The sequence below is a fragment of the Poecilia reticulata genome, unplaced genomic scaffold (genome assembly GCF_000633615.1).
Source record: "Poecilia reticulata strain Guanapo unplaced genomic scaffold, Guppy_female_1.0+MT scaffold_280, whole genome shotgun sequence".
NCBI classification, from domain to species: Eukaryota; Metazoa; Chordata; class Actinopteri; order Cyprinodontiformes; family Poeciliidae; genus Poecilia; species Poecilia reticulata.
This window is the reverse complement of record NW_007615059.1, coordinates 121,993-141,266: the sequence shown is the minus strand read 5'-3', so window position 1 is coordinate 141,266 and position 19,274 is coordinate 121,993. Positions and strand designations below refer to the sequence as shown.

Here is a 19,274-nt window from a genome sequence, read left to right as displayed (position 1 = left end):
CGCAGGACTTAAGGAGCTCCGATCCTCTGCTGCCACATAGAAGATGGCGGACGGTTTTACGTAGGACTCAGCGATCCATGAGGGATCTACGTATTGATGTCTATGTTTATGGTCGGTTGGCAAAAAAAAAAAAAAAAAATTACTTGAGCATTACTGCCATCAACCGGTAAGGTGTGCGGACCGCATGGCATAAAAAAGATCTTATTATGCAACTTACAATGTTTCAAAAAATCTAATATAGCCTGATATCCTCTGCTTCCTGAATCTTTAATAAATCAACAGTAATTCCTGCAACACAAAATAACATGTTTTATTGTCTCCTCTTCTCCACAATTACATTTCCCTAAAACTACAGTTCTTTCATTGCTTGTACCCTTAACTTTTGCCAGCTCTCTTTCATTTTTTGTGTTATTATAGTTTTTATTTATGTTATACTGAAACTAATATTAATATCAACCAATATGCGATTAGTGCTCTCTTTAGACAGCCCGTCTGCCATTTCACTCCCCTCATCCCCAAGATGTGCTAGAACCCATATAAAATTTACTGTAAACCCATATTACATAAAGAGTTTTTTGTTGTATTCCAATTAATATATCTGGTCTACTATCTGAATCTTACAAACTGGCCCGTGATGAACAAATTATTGATTTTAATGGTCTTACTTCTTCCACCCACTGAACTGCTAAAAGTAAAGCAAGCATTTCTCCTGTATAAACTGAAACACCCTTTTCCTACTTTAATTAGAAACTGCGGTACAATAAATGCTGTCCCTATCTTGTTAGCTGTGTTTTTGAAGCATCTGTGTGTATACGTACATAGTTATAGAACTGAAATCTTGTACTATATGTTTATTCATAAGATATTTACATTTGTTCTTGTTTTCTAATATTGAAAAAAAATCTACCCTTAGCATTAGGAAGCATCCAAGGTGGTATTTTTTGTAATGGAACTGCCTGACACATTTCATTTGTCTAATGAATTTTATTAATTTATTATCCATCCAAAGCTCTTTACATTTTTTTCTTTTCCTTTTCCTAGCCATGTTTAAGCACCTCTAATGTTGGATGAAAATTTCTTTGTAGATTCTTGTATTTATTCAAATTCTGAAAGCTGTAATTTCGTTTTTAATAATTTGAAAGCTTTATTGCGTTTCTTAGTAACTTTAGTACATTGTTTAGTAACTATTGTTCACAAGGGCACCAACCTCCTTTCACTTTCCCTGCTAAAGAACTTGAAACTAATGTTAAATCATTTGCTAACACGCTATTATAGCTAAAATTCATTTTGGTTTCACTCCCATCATTCAGACTCAGTTCTAAACATCCATTATTTCTTCCAATGCATCCCCATTTTGATCATGATGATTACTCCATAATGAGTCCAGTGATGGCATAGTTACTTTGAAAAAGTAACTTTAATCAGATTACTGATTACTCCTTACTCCTTGAAAAAGTAACTTAGAGGAGTAACGCCCGCCCACACAGCCGGCCCAATCCGCAACAGGTTTAGTTGAGAGCGGCCAAAACAACGGAAGGCAAGACAAGACAGCAGAGTGTCCAAAGCGCTGCAGCTCCAAACACAATCAGTTGCCCAGGGGTGGAAACACAGCCTAACCCGGGAGGAAGCGGGTCAGCAGGTGAGGACCAGACGGAAGCCGCACGCCACAGCAACGCCCAGCTGCAGCCAGCAACGCCATCAGAGCAACAGATCGCAGAAGAGTCCATCAAACCCACATTCCGATATGTAGCCGTCGACCGTAGCAACAGTGGGAGAAACAAAGACGCCCGCACCCTGCAGCGGCCCGCACAACTATAAAGCCATTCGACCCGCCCACCAATCAACGGTGTCCGGTGCACGGAGTGGGGGAGGGTGGAACACCATCCCACCACATTCTACCCCACAGTAAGTGCGACACCACAGTAAGTGTCGCATTGTTTAGCGACACTTACTACCCACAGTAAGTGTCGCTAAACAATGAGGTGGTTGTCATATTTAATAAAATTTAACTCACATACCTGATGGTGTTCCTTGTTTACGTGTCCAATTAGAAAGGAATATCAAGTAATGTCGATAAGTTGTACTGTAATAAAATCTCATCTAAAAGATATAAAGTTAACAGCTAATGTTGTTGGTGGTGATATCCAAAGTGACAAGCCGAAATTATAATAAATGTTCCTACATTACTGTTATTACTATAAATGTCAAGAAGAAGAAGACGTCAGTGGAGTCTCAAAATTCACGCAAAAATCAAGATATATTTGTGTTTGCATCAAAAATACAAGTGTGAATCTTGTTCTATGCGTTTGTGGATGTCGGTCTGTGTATTTGTAAATTATAAGGCTGTTTTAGCTCCATATTCAACATAAATAAAAATATAAATGTTTTCAGCTCTGGGTATACTGCATAGACATAATATAAGGATAGACGCCTCATGGCCGCTCTCGCCTATTGTCGCTGACGGGCGGCCATCTTGGAGCGGTCCACCACTCCACTCAGCGTTATGTGTTTAGCAGCACAATTTAATTGATCAAAACACGCTTTTTTGTTACTGGAAACCATATTCAATCATCTATCAAAGCTACATTTATAAACAATTGTATTATTTAAGTATGTTTTTAATACATAGTTCAGCATATTTAAATATACTTAGTGGCTATAACAATAGAATGAGCATATTACAAAGCACACAGTCGTTCAGAATTTATTTAATAAATTATTTAGTAATATCAATACAGATTTATATAACTATACAGACACAAATAAATAATGATTTATACTGAATAATATATATTGGATACGTTTGTATGTATGTATGTTTGTATGTATGTATATACATACATATATATATAGATAGATATGTTTTTCAGCCGACGAGTTCTAGCTTCAGAGATTCAGCAGCTGAGATTGAGTCCAAAATCTGATGTGAGATTCATCCATGCTGCAGTGAATCCGTCTCTCTTTATAGATTCTCCCTCTTCTTCCTCACATCGTGTCTTTATGAAACTTTCAAAACAAAAACGGAAGATTTGGGATGTATCTTACTAGTGAAAGAATTACATTTAAATAATAGTCTTTACCACCTGTGTAAACTTTGCTGGTGAATGTTATAACACATAATCTTAAATTTTAATCAGTGGTTCTTGAGAATAGGGACAAAATGAGTTTTAATTTTCCCATGATTTTTTTTGTTAGTTATTTCTCAACCTTATGTATGCAAATATGACAAATAATGTTTTGGAAATGTACAAGTGCTAAGGTACAGGCTCCCAGTTGCAACATTATTTTTTTTTATTACATTTTTAATCGACCTGACCTAGAACGTTGTCATCACCATCTGACAAAAATAAATAAAACCTAATAGTGATATTTTTTACTCATTTTACAAATGCTTCTCAAGAAACAAAATAAATATTATTTAAAACAAAAAACAACAAAAAGTCCATCTGACAGAGTTGACACTGCATGACGGAGTTGACACAGAACTGAAGGTGGTGACAAACTAGTGAGTAAAATGAAAAACTTAGTACATGTGAAGTAATGCAATTTATGTTAAATACATTAAAATGAATTAATTGCACATTTAAGTTAGATTTGACAACAATTTCACTGAAAGAGTCAGAAAAACTCTGATGGAATTGACAAAAAGCCAAACTACCTCAATTTATATGATGTTATTCTGAAGGAGGCCATGTTGTAGCTCATCAGGTCCATGAAATATTTATAATATACCAAAATTAAGCTTTTATTTCACAAAAGTTCATAAAAGTATTGTAAATTGTCAGTTATGGTGTTGACACATCATGGTTGTGACGAGCAACTTAGGAATAAAAAGAAGAAAAAACTAAAGAATAACTTAAGCTAACCAGAGCTAACTAGCCCTCTTAGCAAAGAAAGAGAAGGGAAGTGGTCATGGGGTCCTCAGAAGTTCTGGTGCCCCCCAATAATGCCTGATTTTTTTTACATTCTTTTAATTTATGACGGTGTTGACAAAAACTAGGGACAAATTTCAATGGAGTTGGAAAATACATAAAAATGCTTTTTAATTCAATTTATTGATACTTTTATAATTATCTATATGAATACTTATACTTAATTGTCATAATATATAATTTTAGTATTTCTTTAATTATTTTAAACTATTATAATGTATTGAGTTCTGCTCCTGGACAAGGGCTTTTACAGGCATCATCCACCGACTACAATGTTTAAAATAAAAAAACATTCAGCAAATACCTGGAAAATATACAGCAAATACCTGGAAAATATACATTGTTGTGCTCACATGACCCAGGTTAGTTTAGTTAAGAAAAAATAATATTTTGTGTATATTTTATTCAAATTTTGTGCTTTATCCATAGGACCTGTTTTGTCCCTATTCTCAAGAATCACTGTTATAATATATGTTACATTGTTTCATTTCTAATATAGGCTCTTGTGTCAGATAATCTAAGTCAAAGTTAGAGAATAATAAATTTTTTTAGATTTACAGAATCTCAGTTAGCCTTCATAGCGGCTGAACCCCGTATTACACCAAGCACTGTGACTAATATTAGCTGGTATCTCGCTGGTGGACATAAATACAGTAAAGTAACATTATAATGACAATATATACACAATAAAATGTCCATCTTACTTGTTAAATGTTGTCTTTGGAGCCCTCACATCAATAGTCCATCGATCCGAACAACAATATCCCTCAGTGCTGAGGCATCTTCTGCTGTTTTGATTGAACAAAGTAGGAGGGAGTACCGCTCCAAGATGGCCGCCGTATTTCCTGCGCCGGAGCAGCCAATGCGGGGTCTACTCTTATATTATGTCTATGGTGTACTGTTTTTCTTTCGCGTTCCGAGAATAAACTTCCTCTCGTACGCATTTACGTGATGACGTAGGTGCGTGCCGATTACAGCTGCATTGTTGTGGGGGAAGAGAATACCTAGCTGCCGCTGACCTGTGCCACTTCCTACTGATATTTCATTATCCAAACGGTCAGTAGTTGTTCCCATATATACGTAGAACCACAGGAACAATCTCTGTCGCCCTGGATACTAGTCGGTCACTTTTACTCGGTTCAGCTAGAGCCGCGACCGCCGTTGGATGGAACGGCCTGACTGTGGGTTTCACTGCTGCTGCTATCTACAGGCCGCGTCGCCATTGCTACCGTTTCTATAAACTGAGCTCGTGAAAACACAGAGGTAGGTCTTCCTTCGTTTCTTCACCACGTCTTAATTGCTAATTTGTGAAACTCCAGGGAAAATAAAAAAAAAGTCACATCCTTCAGTAAAGAAAAACTATTTCAGTGGAGTCAGTCTCTTGTTGTGTCGCCATATTTCCTCTCCCCTGTGCTAGCATGGTAACGTTAGCCTAATTCCTGGACGGAGTGTCCTTATGTTTTCAGCTGGCGTCCAGAGAGGCCACAGACTGTCTGGAGGGCATGATCAGGTCGTCCTGACTGGTAACTCTGAGACATGTCTGTCTTATCGCAGAGATGACACGTTCCAGATATTGTTTTCAACGCTTTATTTCTTCGAGGTTAGCTCCGGGTCAACTTGGGCTAAGTTGACGTTATTCCGCTACAATTAGCTGAGAGCGGCTTTAGTCCTTYCTCCGCGCCTCAGGCGGATCTGAAGGCCGGCTGCTCCTGATTGCTTGGCTTTCATTCATCCAGTGAACGCTTCGTTTCCAGCAGTCAAACAAGCCTCGTTTATTCCTTCAATTAAAGGTGTAGGAACAGTCCTGGGAGAGGCACATTTAAAGCGGAAGCAGTGTGGAAGTTTTTAGAAGCCATGCATGCTTCCGTGTTGTATTTGCACCCTGTGCAGAGCACTGTTCAATACATGACACAACACAGAGTGCTAATGTTGTGACTGTAACTTCCAGCATCCGGTCATTGATGATGCCAACTTGTTTTCTTTCCCTGTCATATTAAATAAAGCACATGTGCACAGCCAGGTTGATCTTAAAATCCAACTCTTGGAAATTCTCCATGGGTTACATTGAACAACTCAAACCAAAACATAATAACATTTTTGCAGCCTAATATGCCTTATGTCACAATTACACACAATAATTAATTGATTTGGATTTTCCTCATTAAACATTTTGTTTATAAATTTCATTTTGTTTTTTGAAATGGAAAATATGGGAACATTAAGATGTGTAAAAAAACCAACAAAAAACACATTGTGCAAACAGCCTCCTTGAGATTAGCTCATAGCCACAGATCCAGCATAATGTTTGCTGCAGCCTGCTTTGTGTTTTGGTTACTGTTTTCATGGTTTGTTGCCAGGCCAACCACTTACTGCAGGTTTGCCAATGTTCAGTCCTCAAGATCCTACAACTTTTAGATGCATTCCTGCTCTAACACAACTGAATCAAATGGTTGATTTTCCTCACCAGCAGTCTTTCAGCTCTGCAAAGGCAACACGCCATTCGTTAGATTCAAATGTGTTGGACCAAGGGACTCATTTAAAAGTTGCTGTAGGCTGGCCTTCGAGCCTGGATTTGAGGGGAAGACTTGAAGTAGACTGTGTGTTCAAAGTTGAATTTGTTGTGTGTTTTTTGCAGGTACCCTGTAGTGGGGGTGTATACTAGACAATCCTTGAAGAAAACCTGTTAGAGGCAGCGGAAGACTCGATACTGGGGTAGAGGTTTGCCTTCCAGCAGGACACCCACTATACATATACCCCCTGAGATAGTATGGGACTGTTTAGATCAAAACTTGTTCATGTTCGAACAGCCTAGTTAAAGACTCAACTAGAGCTAAATCCATTTGAGTCTTTGGTTGAGCTGTTCAACATATATACTGTTTGGAATGCAGTAAATATTAGCTAATCGAACAATTACCATCTATTCTGACTCTTGGGTGCATCATTTCCACCATTCCTGCTTAATCCTCTTTAATCAAACTCCAGTCTAGTTTGTTTGGGGAGGTGCGTAATCGAACTAYGATGGAGACGACAAAACAAAATCCTCCAACAGCTAAAATCTGACCACTTCCTTTAGAAAAATCTAAATTTTTGAAGGAAGTTGCGCTCAGTGCTTTCTTCCAAGGTCATAGTTTCATTTCCTCAAGTGATTCTGTGCAGTGCAGGGCCATCATAGGCGGGATGGGTGTTGGGGGTGCAGGGAAGATTGCTCAAAATTGGTTGGTTTGATACAGTATAGTGTGAAAGAGAACTGCAATCAATCAATCAATCAATCAATCAAATTTTATTTGTATAGCACATTTCAGCAGCAAGGCATTTCAAAGTGCTTTACATAATTAAAATAAAAACTGCATGTGACATTGAATAAACAGTTAGAAAGACAGAGAATTTTTAAAAAGAAAAAGATGCAGAAGCTGAAAATAGAACAAATGTTTCAATTTGGTCACCAGTGCAACCAGCCTTAATGCCAGCAATATAATTGTAGGTTGGTTTGGAACTAAATATTTGGGAGCTTTGTTACTGGTTCTGGTAAAGTCATTACTAAACTGTCACTATATGTCATGGCAACTCTTGGTAGCTGCCATGACATATGGTGAAATCTAGTTCAAGCAGATATATTTTTGCAATGAAATCATGTTGTTGAAATGGAAATGATGAGTTTCATTTAGGGATGCTCTGATCAGGTTTTTTGATGCCAATTCTGATCCCGATCACCTATGAGGCCGATCTCTGCCGATCGCCTGGATTGACTGTTTTTTTTTTTTTTGCTTTAGTTATAAATGATACTGTGTGATCTGGCAAAATTAAAAAGTGATCTGGTAATAAATTCACCTAATTAACATAAACATGCAACATACTTGCAGGTACAATACAGCAGCTACTCAGTCAAAAGAACTGAAAAACCTGCAACCAGTTAAACAACATTTAACAATAAGGCTCTCAGTACCATAAATTATACATGAGTCAAATAAGTCTCAACACCGCCTATATCAAATGATGTCTAGTAAAAGAGGGAAACATTCATTCAAAGTCAAATTCATTCAAAGGTTGCACCAAAATAAACACTCCTAAGTTACTGAATCAAAACTTCCTAAGAGCACAGSTAGCTGATTAATGCTGGTTCTGATTGGCTGTTTCTGACCGAGCAGAGTAATTCTGCAGAACACAGGAGGAGGGAGAGGAGATCAATTATTATTAATTTATTTTTCCATGAATTATCTCTCATGTTTGGACATGGCGAAAGTTTTAATATGTGAAATATTTGTTGTTGTTTACGTTACATGCTACGACTAAGCAGACGTTCCAGGTGGAGCAGAAGCGGCGCTCCGTCTTTGAAATATTACTACCAGTACCACATAACGGCAGTTCAACTGTGAGAACAGAACCAGCGTCTTTCACCGCCAGCTCAAAGACTTTAATTATTTTTCAGATTATTTGTTTAGCTTTCTGACCATCATGCTAATCCGGGTGAGTGTCGGTAGTAGTGCGCTGCTTTACTGGCCGATCCGGATGTCAATTTTTCCTTGCTTTGAGCCTCTATGTAGTTTAACTGCGTCAAGTGCTTGTTTTTTAAATGTCATATTATATTTGTTGTGTTAATGCATTTTGACGTGCTTCACCCCCGAGTTAATTTTCCGCCGCAACACCCAAACTTTCCCGTTCACTCAGTGCGTTAAAGTTCCACACAACAGGATTTGTTGCTGCGCACTTGCACAGTGTGAAGAAGTGAGATAGAGGTGATCGTTTTGGTGATTGGCAACAAGAGACGGTGATCGGCGATCACCGATCATACACTTTTTCGCGGAAATCGGCCAATTATGATCGGTGGCCGATCGATCGGCACACCTCTAGTTTCATTATTTTCCAACAGCTGTATAAAATACTTAGCGACTGTGCTTTGTGATCTGTGTGTGAAATGAGCCTAAAGCAACAAGACTTTCACCTGTTTGGCTAAATTTGTTCATTTATATAAAATTATTTTTGTTGGTCCCAGAGATTATTGCATTATTATTATTGCATGTATTGTCATTTTAAGACCACTGTTAACTAATGGCATAAAAATGGCAGAACAATGAAAATACACCCTCTCAGATGTCAATAAACTAAGTTTGAAAGAACATTTAGCACTGGAACCAGAAGACCTTTGAAATACTAAAAAATTGGAAGGGGTATTAAGGGCTTTGCATTAGGGACTTCATTTTCAGATCCTCTGGTTCACCAATGCATCTAAAATGCATCAGGACATTTTAGGTGCAGATATGTTGGTTGTATTATTTAGTTGCTACTATTTTGCAAAATAACGGCGCCACAGGTTCAGTGGTTCACCATGGTCATACAGTTTGAATCTAAAGTGCTGCCAGACTGCAGCTGTCATGTTCCAGCGTTTCCCTGGCTCCTGCACCAGGCTTTATGTTACGCACTGTGGTAGAAGGTCACAGGCGACTTACCACCATTACCTCAGCAGACAGCTGAGCTAATTTTAAAGGTAGACAGCGCTGCTCCCTCTTCTTTAATTTTCTATGGAGCGACAGTCGCTTGCCCTCATCCATGTGAAATTTCTAGCTCATACATGCAGACTTCCTTGATGCCCACGTTATAATTTTCCCACGCAGTACTGCTTTTGCCCCATCCCATAATATATTTTTTCGCTGTTAAATTCTATCCATCCATCCATTTTCTTACACCCTTGTCCCTCAGTGGGGTCAGGAGGGTTGCTGGTGCCTCTCCAGCTAATGTTCCGGGCGAGAGGTGGGGTCACCCTGGACAGGTCGCCAGTCTGTCGCAGGGCAACACAGAGACAGACAGGACACACAACCATGCACACACACACACACAGACTCACACCAAGGGAGAATTTAGAGAAACCAATTAACCTGACAGTCATGTTTTTAGAGTGTGGGAGGAAGCTGGAGTACCTGGAGAAAACCCACGCATGCAGACGAGATACATAAATCATTTGAAATATATTACAGGAAATTATATAGTCAACCCAAATTAACTGAGCTTCCCTCAGTAAAGCAGTTTCTAGACTCTGGATCTCCCCTCAATTGGTGTGGAGCAAAATAAATTGATATCCGCAGATATAACACCTGCAGAGGTCAATAAAGCCATCTCAAAATTGAAACCAAGTAAGTCACCAGGTGGTGACAGATTACCAGCTTAATGGTGTAAAATGTTTAGGAGATCTATAACACCTTGGTTGTTAAATTGTTTTAATCATGTGCCTACAGGAGGTGGGACTCCACCATCCTGGAAACAAGTGATGATATCCGTTATACCAAAACCAGAAAAGGATAAAAGTTAGTGTAGCTCATACCGGCCCATTTTGGTTTTGTACATTGATTATAAAATATTCACTTCAATAATTGTCAGTAGACTAGGAAATATTATCCCCGAACTGATTGATACAGACCAGACAGGATTGATTAAAAATAGATGTACACAGGATAATGTGAGGCGAGCGTTACACTTATTTGACATCATGAACAGAAATAATTTGAAATCTTTAGCAATCGGTTTCGATGCTGAAAAAGCCTTTGATTCTGTACGATGGGAATACTTATATCTGGTCCTACAGCGGTTTGGCTTTAATAAAACACTCATAAGTTGTTTAAAGTCAATATAGAGTTCACCAGTTGCCTCCATCAAAATAAATGGCGGCCTTTCAAGGATGCCCTCTGAGCCCAATTCTCTTTGCACTTTTTATAGAGCCACTTGCTCAAAAAATTAGGGACCCAGAAATTAAGGGAAGAGAATACAAATCATTTCTATACACCGATGATGTCCTGGTAACCTCATCTAACCCAGATGCCAGTCTACCTATCCTCATGTCCTGCCTCCACCAATTTGGATTTTATTTAGGCTATAAATTAAATATTGGAAAAGACCCTCTGTTTTAACTATTCACCCCGAGAGGATATTTAGGTGTTAATATTACAAAAAAATTAAACAAAATTTACAAAGCAAATAATGGTACTATGCCTAATAAAATAAAAACTACACCCTTTTTTAGAGAGACAGATGGGCTCCCCTGATGCTCGATTTGTACAACCGAATAGAAATGATAAAAATGATCATTTTACCTCAACTGTTAATTTTTCAACCTTTATCAATAGAAATTCCTACCAAACAGTTTAATGAGTGGAACCATGTCATCTCCAGGTTTATATGGCAGAATAAGAAACCATGGGTACGTTATAACATGTTACAATTACCAAGAGATAAAGGAGGAATGTCACTCCCATGTTTGGAAAATTATTACAGAGCAGCACAACTGCAATTTGCGGTTTACTGGTGTGAAGAGGGGTATGAAGCAAAATGGAAAGAACTAGAATTAAGTCAAATTGACATCCCTCTGCAAGCTCTGTTGGGGGATAAACACTTCAAGACCATATATTCAGATGAGTTTGTGTTTCGCACAAACGTTCCTCTCAGCATCTGGTTTAGAGAGTTGCGCAAACCCACTTCTAGAGAGGAAAACTTGGTTAAGATGGATTGAGCACGATGGGGATTTTGTACCAGCACAACTTGACTCATAATTCAATCAACTAATCAGAAAAGGCATTACATCATACTGCGTGATTTATTCTGGAACTGATCTGGAAAGTTTCCAACAACTGCAGGAAAAATGTGACCTTGACAAACGAGACTTTTTCAGATACTTGCAGTATCCCATTAGATACGTTGTTTTCAGGCTCCACTTTAATAAGAACATTAAAATATTGGGAAAAATAATTATCAGGACCTCATTAATATCTTTATTGATGCTTATAAAGGTAAATCTTATGAGGCTGTCCAGACTATATGTGTGCTTAGAAGCCAATAAAAAAACATCAACATTATGTATTAAAAATACATGGGAAAGAGAGGCAAAAATAATGCTGACGGAGAATGAATGGCTAAACATATGCCAAATTAACTCCACCACCACCAGCTCAGGACATTGGAGGGAATTTTCATGGAAGAATATTGTTAGGTTTTTTATAACCCCCCAAAGAAAATTTTCTCAGACCGGCAGAGCTGAATCTGGGCTTTGTTGGAGACGATATAACAATGTGACGGCTGACCACTTTCATATTTTCTGGGGCTGACCATTGATTTATTCCTATTGGTTAAAAATAGTCAAAGAGATGAGGGTAATTCTTGGTTTTGAAATTGAGCACAACTTTAAAATTATATATTCAAGTAATCTACCAAATGAACTCAACACTCAGGATAAGTACCTGTTGAAAATACTACTGATAACAGGAAAGAAATCAATAACAAAGTGGCTTAATGGGAGCCCACCGACATTGAGAGACTGGTCAGCCACTGTAGAAGAAATATGTGAAATGGAAATGCTTASATTCTCCCCAAGACTCCAGGAAAACAAAATACAAAAATATTGGTTGAACTGGTTAATATATAGGAACTCGAAAGTGTGTTGAGTATCATTAATTCATTTTTCGGGGTGGCAAATGGGGTTTGGTGTTGAGCGGTTTGGCAGGAGTTGGTAATTCTGGAAAGAAACTCCCACTGACTCTTGACTCTTCAGGGAGCTTTACATACATTGTAACCTGTTTGTCAAAACTCTGTTATAGTTTCATCTTTTTGTGATGTATTGCTGTCTCCCTCCCTTGGTGACCTCTTTGTTCTGTGTGCTGTTTATTGTCCTTGTTGTGATTATTTATTTTTTTCCTCTTCTTTCTTGTTGTTATGGTTTGTCCTGTATAAAAATCTCATCAAAAATAGTATAAACAAAAGAGAGAGAAAGGCAGGAAGAAACGATAAATCCGATAAATTAAAATGAGGTAGATAACTTTCATTTATTGTACAATTAATTGATTTATTGTTTATTGCGACAGGTCTATTTGTAATCCAGTCTTTTTGGTGGAAAGAGAGAGAGACGCTATAAAAACAAACGAGAAATATTATCGCCCTCATTTTAAAAACCTCATTAAGCTCATTTAAATTGATTTATTGTCGATGCTATGCCCAGCATCGACAATAAATCGATGCTATGCCCAGAAGACCTGTTGCAATAGACAATAACGTGCAATAGACAGTAACGTGATTTGAGACTTTTATGTGCAAGAATAAATAAATCAACCCTTCTGTGTGGAGGCAAAACTCAAAAGCTTATGTCATAACCTAAACAGTAGCTATTGAACTACAAAACTACAAATTTCCAGCTATGTTCTCCCACTGCTTTTGTCAATAGATGCAGAAAACTTTCTGTCATGATAAAGTATCAGGGGTTTGCTCTCCGTAAGAACCGCATGGTTGCTCGGTACGTTTTGAGTGGAAAAGGCATCTAATCATAACACTCTTAACCTCAGAGTGCAGAGACAATTGTAGTCAAAGTTGCTATACACTGTACTCCCCTCGTCCTCTCTGTGCTTTAAGCTCCATTTATTCCTGTGTGGTCACTTCCTGTTTACGGGGTCAGCTGCTGCAGGAGCTCAATTTAGAGCTCAACACGACTGAGGAGGGGCGCGTCTTTCTCATCTCTTTGTTTTAGAGATTTTGTTTTTTCTGGCTTGCTGACCAGAGCTGGTTTGCATGTGCACGGCTGCACTACCTTACACCTGATTGGCTGATCAGCGATGACAGCGATGTCCGCATGTTTCTGATAGGACCACCAACATTGTTCACCAACATTGTTGCATGTTTTCCTAGGATCATTCAGCCCTGTTCTAATGGGTGTTCTTCTATAAAGGTTTTATTCAGACTGATGAAGACATCCTTGAAATACTAGAAAATGTAACTGGACCCAGGGAGGTACTGAATACAAATGTATGCATTTCATGCCCCACCTTGTTTTTGAAAAATTTCAGTATGAGTATGAGCTGTTTGATGTTGATCTATCACACAAACTCAGTTAAACACATTGAAGTTTCTGTGTTAATGTGACAAATGTGGAAAAGCTTGGGTGGTGTGTACATAAAAGAATCTTATTTAAAACCTGTAGCATCTGGCTAAAGTTTACATGGGTGGCTAAAAGAGGTCAAAGCTTTGTGGAAACACAGTCTCACTTCAAATGTTTTAATCTGAAGGCATAAGTAAAGTTGCATTCGATTTGAGTTGGTCATTGTGTCATATTTTGTTGTATCAGCCCAAACTTTCCTGCTGTTGCTCCATAAAGCTTGCTAACGATCCACAAGTGTTGTTCTTCACTTTTCTGCCATAACGTTACATCAGTAAGTCACTGATAGTTACTTCTGTCTTCTCTTCTCTACAGAATCCTTATATCTTCATCATGAAGAAAAAATGCAAAAATCGCCGCCCCACCACGCTAAAGAGGGAGTCTTCTCCTATCAAGCCCTCCCCCAACAGAGAGACTCTCACATACGCACAAGCTCAGCGAATGGTAGAACTAGAAGTGGATGGCCGAGTGCACCGGCTCAGCATCTACGACAAGCTGGATGTCATCGCCGACGATGACCCTACGGCTCAGGAGATCCTGGAGTGCAATAGCAACAAAGAAAACAATGAGAAGCCCCAGCAGGTTCTGGTTCGCTCTGTACGCCTCAAAATGAACCAGCAGAAGAAGAGTGGTGCTCTGACTGCTTCACATGGCAGCAGCTTGGGCGGCCTCCTGGAACCAAAGGTCAGGATGGTGGAGTATAATCTCCCGGTGGTGCCAAAAAGGCCGGCCATGTATTACAAATACTCTGAGAGGACGACTGAGGAGCTGGATGAGGAGGTGGAGTACGACATGGACGAGGAGGACTACGCCTGGCTTGAGATCATTAACGAGAAGAGGAAGAGCGAGGGCATTGGCCAGGTGTCACACAATCTCTTTGAGTTCCTCATGGACCGCTTTGAGAAAGAGTCGTACTTGGCTACACAGGGCCAGAGTGATCTGCAGTCGCTGGTGGATGAAGATGCTGTTTGCTGCATCTGCATGGACGGAGACGGAGCTGATAGCAACGTCATTCTCTTCTGTGACTCGTGCAACATCGCCGTGCACCAGGAGTGCTACGGTGTGCCGTACATCCCAGAGGGTCAGTGGCTCTGCCGTCATTGCCTACAGCGTCCGTCACGGCCGGCCGAGTGCCTCTTCTGCCCAAATCGTGGAGGAGCTCTGAAAAAGACAGATGATGATCGCTGGGGCCACGTGGTTTGTGCCATGTGGGTCCCCGAGGTTGGCTTCTCTGATACAGTTTTCATCGAGCCCATTGATGGCGTCCGCAACATCCCCCCCGCCCGCTGGAAACTCACATGCTACCTGTGCAAAGCCAAGGGCGCTGGGGCCTGCATTCAATGTGACAAGATCAACTGTTACACCGCCTTCCATGTCAGCTGCGCCCAAAAGGCGGGCCTCTACATGAGGATGGAGCCCGTCAAAGAGCTGACCGAGTCTGGCACCACCACCTTTTCTGTGAAGAAGACTGCCTACTGCTGTAGCCACACACCCGAAGGTTGCGACCAACGGCCTCTCAATGTCTACGACGAGCTTCGTCTCAAGAACGGAGCCTGTTACAAGCGGGCAGAAAAGAGGGGAAAACCGCGCTCCAAAACCTGGCAGAAGAAAAAGATGAAAAAAGCAGAGTCAGAACCTGAACTAGAACCTGAAACCCAAACTAACCCTGGACCCAGCATCACTGCATCAAGGTAATTGATCCCAGACTCAATTTTTTTTAAAGAACATTTTCGAAGCAGAGTCCAAAGAGTTAGTGAGAATTAGACAAATCTAATGTTGGAGATGTCCACAGCCTTAAGGTGTTCTGTTAGTAAATGTGTCTTCCTGTCTGGCCCAGTTTTGATGCCATATTGAACCAGGTAGCAGTTCAGAGGAAGCGGCAGTTTGTTGAGCGGCTGCTGAGCTACTGGGTGCTGAAGAGGCAGTCGAGGAACAATGTGCCTCTGATCCGCCGCCTGCAGGCCAACCCTCAACCCTCTAAAGCTCAGCAGCAGAAGGTCAATGCTGCCCATCACACTCACACCCTCAACACTTCAATGTCCTCCCGATACTGATCACAAACCTTGTGTGATGTCTTTAGGAGCGTATGGAGACAAACCAGGCTCTGAAGGAGCAGCTGAAAGTGTGGCACCGTCTGCGCCATGACCTGGAGCGAACCCGGCTGCTGCTGGAGCTCATCAGGAAGCGGGAGAAGGTGAAAAGGGACGAGGTAGGTTCAGTCGCTCCTCTCTCACTGTCTCAGCACTCCATTACTATTCAATAACTTCAATAACTGATGAAATATCTGCTCAAGTATTCCATTTGTCTCACAGATGTAAATCTAGAAAATGTTCTCTTTTTATCTGACCCTGTTACTCTGAAACCCCGTGAATAAAAATCAGTGCAGCTGATTAGCTTCATTGGACCTGGTCATCTTTAGTCCATTCATGATCCTATTAGCTGGCAACTAATGCTCCAGTAATAGAGTAATAATGACAAACCAGACAAACCCTTCTAGTTATTTCAGAGATGGACATTAAATACCACAGAAAAAGACAGATTAGGACCCCCAACCAACATCTGGCTCTTTGATGTCACTTGTCCAAATCTGGCCTTTCTAGAYGAGGAGACAAACAAAACCCAGAAAAAGCCCCTTTTCCAGCTTGTCTCCACATTTTAAATGATGTTTAATTTTCTGTCCCTTTGACCGTTGTGTTGTACTTTGTCGATCTGTCACAAAAAACTCAAGTGTGAGAAAATGCAAAAAACTTCTATGAGGATAAAAAGTATTTGTCTGCTCTGATTTATCAGTCTAATTAATCAGTTCCTGCAGCAGAATGATTGTTGTGAGCAGATGTTATTCTCCCTGCAGATAAAGCTGCATCAGTCGGTGCTGGAGCTGCAGCTGACTCCCTTCAACATCCTGCTGAGAGCCGTGCTCAGTCAGCTGCAGGACAAGGACCAGTACAGCATCTTTGCACAGCCTGTCTGCATTAAGGAGGTTTGTAATAGTAATTCTTCCGAAAGACTGTATGAAATAACTATCCAGATATAATAGCATTTCTGTCTGAAAGTTTCATTTACAGTCTCTCTAGAGCAGTGGTCTCAAACTGCAGACCACTCCCCTTGAGGGCCAGAGTCCTGCAACTTGCAGATTTGTCCCCCATCCTACACATTGGAATTAAATGGTTAGCCTCCATCTCTAGCATGCACTTCTGCTCTACAAATCTCTGCTAACGAGCTAACGTTGAAGCTAGGGGTGCTGAAGCAGGTTGAGATAGGACGCTGGCCCCGGAGGACTGGAGTTTTAGGCGCCTGCTTTACATGTTCTCAGCCTTGTTGTGTCTTGTTTGCCCCTGCAGGTCCCAGACTATCTGGAGCACGTCAGAAAGCCCATGGACTTCTCAGCAATGAGGAAACGAATCGATTCTCACAGTTACTGCAACCTGGATGAGTTTGAGGACGACTTTAACCTCATAATTAGTAACTGCATGACGTACAATGCCAAGGAAACGTTCTTCTACAAGGCGGCTCAGAGGATGCTGGACCATGGAGGGGTCATCCTACGGAGAGCTCGCAGAGAGATGGATAGGATCGGATTTGACTTCCCCAGCTGCTTGCACTTGCCAGAAGCCCCACCGCTGGAGTCCCCAGCTCCTTTCTCCTGGGAGGATGGTGAGTGAATACATCCGATTAGGAAAGGAGTGTGAAGCAGGAGTTGGCGAAAATCATTTAACAATTTCATTACAGTTTAGAGGATTACTAGACCGTCTTAAGTTCATTTAGTGAACAGAATAAAAACATAAGATTAAAGAACAGAAATCTTCTTTCACACTAACCAACCACTGACCCTATCCTGGAAAAGGAGACTGTCATCTCAACTTTTATTGTGAAGGATCTGCTGACAGTCTGAACTAACCATAACTCCCACACACAAGGGCTGGGGGATAAGAGGAAAATCTAATATCTTGATATGTTTTTGCTATATACACAATATATATCACGATATTCTTAAATGAGCTCCAATGTTATTTTAACCTAAACTCCTTGCAGCATGATGTCACCCACACAAGTTCCTGCCCCCATTTCTCTGCTAGATTTAAATGTAAGCTTATATAAAAAGCGATGCAGTATTTTGCTATCTACACTATGACTAGATAATAAGGTGAGAAATAAGTTTTAACTAAGAAACAAAATAGTGAGGGAGATGGAAGTAGGTCAGTTATGCTTGACTTTGACTAATTTAAATAGATGTGCTGTGGAATAAGGTGTGTTTTGGTTCAGGTTAAAAATAAGAAAGGCGACCTACACACAAACTGACAGATCATCAGTAAAGCAGGTGTTTAAATGAGCTAATCAGCTACCCTGTGTTAGCGTGGCTAATAGCAGCGGTGGCTAGTCTACCACTGAGATCACTTAATAATAAAAGCAAAATACACATCAAGTCTAAAAGCATAGACTTGATGTGTAGGGTAACTGTAATGAACTGAATGTTCTGCTCTATGTAGGGTAATGTTTGAGAGTCTTTGGTGCTGAATCCTGATACATACTGTTACGTTGTTGTCAGCTGCTATGGCAACGACAATGAGTCTGCGTGTATTGTAAAGCCGATACAAGAGCGAGGGAAAAAAAAGAATGAGTAGTTTTGAGTTATTTTTGCCATTGCATAGCAATGGCAAAAATAGGAGAGGTAGGTAGAATCCTACCTACCTCTCCCGGTTTCACTTTAACGAACTAGTTCTACCGCGGCAGCACGGCTATGAACGGCATGTAAAAGAATAATCTGATTATGGGGGGAAATAAATTTGTGGTACAATCTTTTGTGGCAATAGATTTGCAACATGTCTTTCAAATTACCTCATTTTGTTCGACATCCTCCATATAAAATCTCTTCGGAACTAGACTAGTTCATCTGATTCCTCAGTTACCGTCTCATTCACGGCTCGCCTTAAACTCCCGCTGTCACCATGTTGTTTGTTTTCTCCACGGAGCGTGATTGGTAGAAAATTTTCAAGTTGGGAAGGGGGAAGGACTTGTGATGCATTCATAGGGTGTCGGATAAACCATACTGTCAGTGAATTTGAAAGTTTATTATTTGAACGACACTCGATAGTTGGATATAGCCATTTTAACTATTATAAATTGAAAATATCGCGATACATCGAGTATACTCGATATATCGCCCAGCCGTACCACACACTGGAGTTATGGTTAGCCTAAACACAGTAACAGTCATGAAATCACTACAACAAGCTGGAAGGACATCTTAGGGTTAGGGTAGGGTTAGGGCTGAGCAATAAATCAATAACAATATATATGTCATAGTCAATATCAGGGGTCCCCAAACTTTTCCCTGTGGGGGCCACATAACTTTTCCCTTCTCTGCTGGGGGCCGGAGTCAGTTTGTAACAGAAAAAGTGTGACGATTGCAGGAGTTCGTAAATGTAAAAATGTATTGTTTT

At 40.2% G+C, this 19,274-nt stretch overlaps 1 protein-coding gene across 7 annotated transcripts in view; it reads left to right on the top strand.

Moving 5' to 3' along the window:
• Positions 1 to 4,825: 4,825 nt before the first annotated feature.
• LOC103460735 (bromodomain-containing protein 1-like) overlaps positions 4,826 to 19,274 on the top strand; it is a 37,187-nt gene continuing 22,738 nt past the window's right edge. For 2 of the 7 annotated variants that reach the window (XM_008403028.1, XM_008403027.1), the window contains exons 1-6: positions 8,227 to 8,396; positions 14,149 to 15,524; positions 15,671 to 15,830; positions 15,914 to 16,042; positions 16,685 to 16,813; positions 17,175 to 17,487. In XM_008403028.1, coding sequence (XP_008401250.1) covers positions 8,385 to 8,396; positions 14,149 to 15,524; positions 15,671 to 15,830; positions 15,914 to 16,042; positions 16,685 to 16,813; positions 17,175 to 17,487 — 2,119 coding nt within the window. In that variant the 5' untranslated portion in view covers positions 8,227 to 8,384. Of the gene's footprint in view, positions 5,196 to 6,567; positions 6,651 to 7,304; positions 8,397 to 14,148; positions 15,525 to 15,670; positions 15,831 to 15,913; positions 16,043 to 16,684; positions 16,814 to 17,174; positions 17,488 to 19,274 lie in introns of those variants that run through there. The other 5 variants (XM_008403023.2, XM_008403024.2, XM_008403025.2 and 2 more) reach the window with 5 other exon arrangements.